Source organism: Pterocles gutturalis, unplaced genomic scaffold (genome assembly GCF_000699245.1).
Source record: "Pterocles gutturalis isolate BGI_N339 unplaced genomic scaffold, ASM69924v1 scaffold5481, whole genome shotgun sequence".
NCBI classification, from domain to species: Eukaryota; Metazoa; Chordata; class Aves; order Pterocliformes; family Pteroclidae; genus Pterocles; species Pterocles gutturalis.
Genome location: NW_010100169.1, coordinates 128,529 through 134,786, shown reverse-complemented (window position 1 = coordinate 134,786; position 6,258 = coordinate 128,529). Strand labels below are relative to the sequence as shown.

General features: G+C 49.7%; 1 protein-coding gene across 1 annotated transcript in view; it reads right to left on the bottom strand.

The window, feature by feature from the left end:
- The window catches only part of PTPRF (protein tyrosine phosphatase, receptor type, F), a gene marked incomplete at its 5' end in the record, with an annotated part of 199,831 nt that overhangs the window by 73,534 nt on the left and 120,039 nt on the right, over positions 1 to 6,258 (bottom strand). Inside the window, one exon of the mRNA XM_010078593.1 lies at positions 581 to 850. Coding sequence (XP_010076895.1) covers positions 581 to 850 — 270 coding nt within the window. The remainder of the gene's footprint in view (positions 1 to 580; positions 851 to 6,258) is intronic.

Below are 6,258 nucleotides of genomic sequence, written 5' to 3'. Positions count from 1 at the left end.
GGGAAAGAGGCAGAGCAGTAAGGGAAAAAAAGAAAATTGACAGAGGAATATGCAACAATTTTAAAATGAACATGTATAGCTCTTCCCTGCAGAGGGGGAGGATGCTCATTCTGGTGAGGCCCACAGACATTTCACATTGCTGAGATCAACCTTCTTGTCCTGCCCTTACTGCAAGAGGACATCTCTGTGCAAACAGCTCTCTGACTACAGATATCCACAGACCCCTGCCCCAGGACAGCCTGTCACCTGTCGCTGTGCTGAGCTGATCCTGCTGATGCATGGAACAAGCCAGAAATTGCTGGGATGAGCACAGACTCAATGAGGTTCCCTTGTGGCATAACAGAGACCCAGCCTAACACAAGCCTGTCTCCCATCATGTCACTTGTAGGGAGATAGGAAATGACCTCCAAAGCAAATACCATACTGTGAGCAGAAAAACAAAAAAGTTGTGCGTTTGGGAAACTCCCTTGCAAGGTGGAAAAGTCACAAGAGACTGCAGTCAGCTGCACCCAAAAACACTTTGGCAAAGGACCACACTGCTGAAACCCAAGTAGGAGCACCATTGGGAATTATTCCTTACCTTTGACAGTGATCTGGGCTGTGGCTTCAATCATGCCGAGGGAGGAGATGGCCACACAGGTGTAGTTGGCAGACTGCATGATGTTATTCAGCTCCAGGACGTTCCTACCGACGGGCATCTCATCCTCTTTGGTCAGTTCCTCCACACCAGCCATCCACTTCACGTAGGGCATCGGAGCACCTACTGCCACGCATGTGAGGTTCACGCTCCCCCCAGGCATCACCTCGTGGTTGCTTGGAGGGATAGAGAATCGAGGAGCAACACGCCGCACTGCAACAAGGAGGAGACAGCTAGTAGGGTCACAGAACCAGCAGAGCGCACTCAGTTGCATTGCCGGGGTACGTGAGGGGCGTTCAATGTTTTTGCCTGTCTATCCCTCGGGACAGATAAAATGAAGTGTAAAAGCTGTTCACTCCTTTGCCAAATTGCACATACTTTGCTCTCCTTCCTCAGCCACTGGCATCTTATTAGAAGAACTCATTAGGGGATGGCTCAATCCATTCCCTCCAAACACAGCCTTTTGAAATCATATTACTAACATGAAACATTCCTCCATTTAAATTACATCTCTCTAATTAGAGAGGATGCACAAATGCCAGTCACACACTCTCTCTGTGTAGGGCCCACTAAAGCTCTGCAAAACGGAATTACCCGCTCAATTTATTAGCTCTAGAGTAAAGCAACCCATTCCCTAAACCTCACAGGGTTTGGGCAGGAGCAGCAGAAGGGTTTCTTTCTGAATTAGCACGTGTGCTGCTAAATAAAATATAATTCCTTTCAAAATGTAACTCAGGTTCTACCTTGGCTCAGAAAAAGTAGTCACCTGAGCTGAGCTGCATGACATTGTCAGGGCCTGAAGAGATCACCTTGCTGGGCAGGAGAGAACTAATCCTGACAGATGTGAGATCATATCCATTTTGACAGAAGAGAGCTGGGCTGCCAGAACCCTCCCCACCTTTGTGGCAGCACTTTGGGAGATGTATTCCTCCTTATTTCATTGCACAGCTTCTCTTCATATCAATCCCTTGCCGGGTATTTCATTCAAGACTTATTTGTAAGCAACTCTCAGCTACAATAAAGCTCTAAAGCTGCCTGCCATATGCATTCCCGTCAGGAAAATGACACTGAGAAATGAGGCCCCTTTTTCAGGGTTAGTGTTATAGGCCTATTTAAGCAAGGGTAGAGAAACAACTGTGCTCGGTAAATCTCTGTCTCCTCTGGGCAAGCTCATTTTAGTCTATAGTTAAAAAGGGAAACTGCTCGAATGTGTCTCGCCCAGCAGCCCTGCTCTCCTCTAGCCTCCTTGGGTAGAAAGGCTGCCCCAGAGCATCGGCCGGGTTCACAACTGACCGTCTGCCAAGGAGCCTCTCCCTGCCAGCTACGCTCCTCCATCAGTGCACCGGGCTGGCGGAGCAGTGAACAGCCACAGCGCTGGGGGCAGGTGGAAATCGGGCAGGAGCCTGAGCGGTGCCAGCTCACAACATGTCACAGGCACGACCAGTCCCACGGCACTGGAGTTCCAGGGGGACACGGCTCTGCTGGCCTGGCTCCTGCCACCACAGCATCTCTGCAGACGGTAAAGCTGCTGACATCCCGGCAAGCTGCAGAGCTGACTCCCCCGAAGTCAAATTTCACTAGTGCTCTCTTTGATGATTCATCCCCTAACCAACAGAAATAGACTGAACGTGGAAGCCCCCACGCTAGCATGTACAACAGAGCTACGACTTCGTGATAAATTAGACAATACTGTCAACATCGTGTGTGTACTACACAGTGTCTCGGTGACAAAACAGGGCTCATTAGCTCCTTACCCGCCAGGGGAAGGATATCTTGCTGCTTTTTTTTTTTTTTCTTTGAATGTCTAAATCCAAAGTCATGCTGGTTGTTTCTTTTAATCAATTATTAAATCTCAAATCAATAGCTACATGAGCAATCGCCAGTGAGGCGTTACCTGACTGACGGGGCAGCGCTCCCCAAATGAGACAGAACTGAAAGGGTACTCAAGTGCTATGCAGTCATGAGAATACGGAGTTAACCTGATGGACATGGCAATGGTTTAACATGATGGCGTGTATTTCCAACCAAAACATCCCAGCACCATTTGTTCAGAGTCAGGTTTTGTTTTCCAATGAACACGGCATCGAATTATTTCAGGTAGAAGCTGTTCAAATTCCATCCCCATCCAAGGACCAAACCCATCCACTCACACTGTATTAAAGTAAAAAAGAGCAGACTTCGAGGACAAAGCCATAGGTGTGCACAGAGCACTCGTGCACATGCACCAGGCAAACAGGTTGGCGGGCGCAGGAGGCCACTATGGGTCAGAGAGAAAGCGATGCAAGGGCAGGACAGGGAGAGGGAAGGTGCACAGGAACTCACGTACAGGAACGTGGGAAGACGAGACTGGAGGACAGGAGGCCGTGCAGGAAGGTTAGAGCCCAGCATGCACAAAAGGATTTTGACTCCCAGCCCTGTGAGACCGGAGGCAGCACAGCCCGCTGGAGACTCCCCTGCACTGTGCCCCCGTCTCAGGGACTGCTCTCAGGGTGTCCCCGGGGCTGTGCCGAGCCCTGTCAGTGCTGTGTCCCCTTGACGTGTCCTCCAGAGGCAGTGCCTGTGGGTGCTGCAGCCATCTCTGCCTGGGGAAGGCAGCAGCCAACCACCCCCCGCTCCCCTGTCGCCAGCACCGGGGAGACGCGCTTCCAAAGGGGCCAGGGGCTCTCGGCAGTGCTTTGCAGGGCCAAGAGAAGGGCTGAGCCCCTTCAGAAGTGGCTCTCCCGTGTCCTACCCACAGGTGAGCAGTGGAGGCAGCTGGCATGCCTGTGTGCCGAGGGAAGGCATGAATGGCAAGGAAAACTCTCCTGCAGATCAAGCCGTAGGAGAGGGTGGGCAGGCTGCAGCATCACTGACCTCGACACTGCCGTGCCTCCGGCACACCACAGCCTGCTGCACGCCAGGAAGCTGTGCGGGGCCTCAGCTCTCAAGCCTGGCAACAGATGAGCAGTTAAGCAGGCCTCCGCAGTGTATTTTTGCGACCCAAAATGGCTGAGCTGGCCTCCTCTTGTTAGCACACCGGCAGAGCTGCTAAGATGGGCTCGTTGCTCGAGCTGAGAGCAGCAGTGCCCAAGCTGCTAAAAATGGATGCCACGCGTAGGGGTCAGCTCTCAACACGAGAGGTGGGAGGGGGTCAGGGCAGCGCCTTCAGTGAGAGATCTGGCCTGGACGATGCTCTGGCGGAGCATGTGCAAAGGAAGGGACAGGCTCCATCAGCCTCCCATCCTCCTGGGGGATAACTGGCAGCTTCTCGTCCCAGTCAGTACAGAGGGAGAAGGGGAGATGCTGTCAGTTAGCATTAGTGAGAGCTGGCAGAGCTCTAACAGCAGCTTGCAGAGCACCATCAACACATCCTCAGGCTCAAGCCAGAGATTTAAGTCACTTGCTTTTCTAGCATAAGAGTCTGGTAATAATTTAAATCAGTGTAACTCCTCAAAAAGCAGCATTCTTAGAATTTCTGTCCAATTTACAAGTCAAATCACACAGCCTAGCACAGCCCATGATGCTACTTTAAGTGCTTCAGAAATTTTTGTTGTTCTTCATTTATTACAGCAGTGAAATTTCCCTTTTTATTACAATTTTCTTGACAGGAATTTTCAGTATTTTTTTTTTTAATCTTCTTTTTGGATAAAGATCAGAGAACGTGGTTTGGAGGTTTTGCAAGAACAGCAAAGGGAAAATTGCTGTGAATATTAAAATTATTTCAATGGACAATAGTATAATTCAGAAGTTTAGTTAAACCAGCAGACTGTCAAAAATGAGATTCATTGTCATTCATCCCAAGAATAGGCATTGTAAGGGCTCTGTGCTGCTCCACTATTCAGCACGCCTCCCTGTAGCGTTCCCTGGGAAGTGAAGTGAAACCCCAGAGTGGTGAGCAGTGCAGCGCAACCGGAGCCTGTGCCCTGGATCCCACAGGACAGGGAGAAGGGACAGCGTGGAGACCAGCTCCCTGTTCACTGGGGCGACCGTGGGGAAGAGGGAGGGAAGCAGGCAACACAACAGCCACAAAGGTTGAGATTGAGAAATGTTAATAATTCAGCATGCATTAACATGCACATTCCTTGCCTTGAGACCAAAGAGCATGAATCGATTGGCCGGCTCCTTTCGCCACAGGAGTGGCTGTTTCCTCACATCTCAGGTTCCCTCTGAGGGTGATGTTACCCCCTCAGAGAACCAGGGACCCCCCCTCCCTGCTGCTGTCTGCAAGAGTTGTAGGTTCTGAGCTCTGGTTGTGAGTGCTCAGGGCTCACAGGGCAGTGCTGTTAGCCCGTCTTGCACGCTGAGACACTGCTGGCACACAGCAAGGCTCTGCTAGAAACACAACAGCGCCAGGAGGACTGCCCAAACTTCCAGAACCGTGTGGTGCTGCCAGGGAAGGGGAAACCAAACTGCTTTCCCTGCTGACTGTCTCGTCCACAGCACAGCTGAGCAATGACAATGCTAATACCCCTCCCTCCAGCTTGCAGAGATGCAGGGACCTCTACTTGCCTGCTCTTGCTTCTGGGTTTCCTTGTCACTGTGCCCAGCTGGCACCCCTATTGCAGGCTCGCTGGGTGCCACCCCATGGCGATGGAGAGTTGTGCCCATGCTCTGCACACTTCTCTGCTCCTCTCTGGGGCAATCCCAGCTGCTCTGGTCCTGCACCACTGTCCTGACATCCTCTCCCCTTTGCTCTTCTTTGAGAAGGTGACACTGCCCAATTTCTTTACTCCAGCCAGGCAAGCTGGAGGATCCTTGGTGCACAGGGTGTGCTCTCACCCTCACCACACTGCTACCCTGCCCAAAACTCCTGCCTTCCTCAGGAACCACCTCCGCAGAGTCAGGAAGCAGTGAATGTAGGAGATATCCTCAAACATGATCATCAGTCTGCATGGTTTACTCATCTGTAGACACGTTTCATCTCTCCCTAGTGCTATCATTTTAAGGAAGGACTTCAAATGGAAAGGCAGTTGCTGGAGTCTCACAATCTATTGACAGCATCAACAGCAGGAGAGGAAAAATTGGAACCAGAAAAAATGCATTTACAGTCTAATCTTGGGCTCAAACAATGCTGTACTATTTATGCTCCCAATGCATCCTTGAGTGCTGACATTTTATAGACAATTTCCAAAACAGGGCCTTGCCATTTTTGGATTATATTTCAGCTATAACTTTTAGGTCTAATTATTTGCGCTGACAACCACATATAAAAGAGGATATATCATTACAGTGGTGCAGCACTGGAGATACATCAGCATTCAGCATACTGACATACTAATAGCAAAGTAAGGGAGAGCAAGATTGTGGAGCTATGCGATTTGCATTCACTCTCTGAAATTTCTTTGATGAAAATAACACAACATTAAGGAGGGGAATAAGAGAAAAGATCCACTGTATCAAGATAAAATAACTCGTTAATAAATAACCTTGCAGCAGTCACAGAGCAATAATTAAACGCACGGGTGAGCAGTACACAGATTTAAGTAAAGCTGGAAAAATGTGAGATGTAATTATCAGTGCCAAACAAATTATAAGCATGGCAAATCCCAAAGGAATATGTAGAAACTAATTTCTGGCTTCACATTAAATATTTGTATATGTAGGTATTTTTGGTGGGGTGGGAGGAGGGGTCAACACAAAGA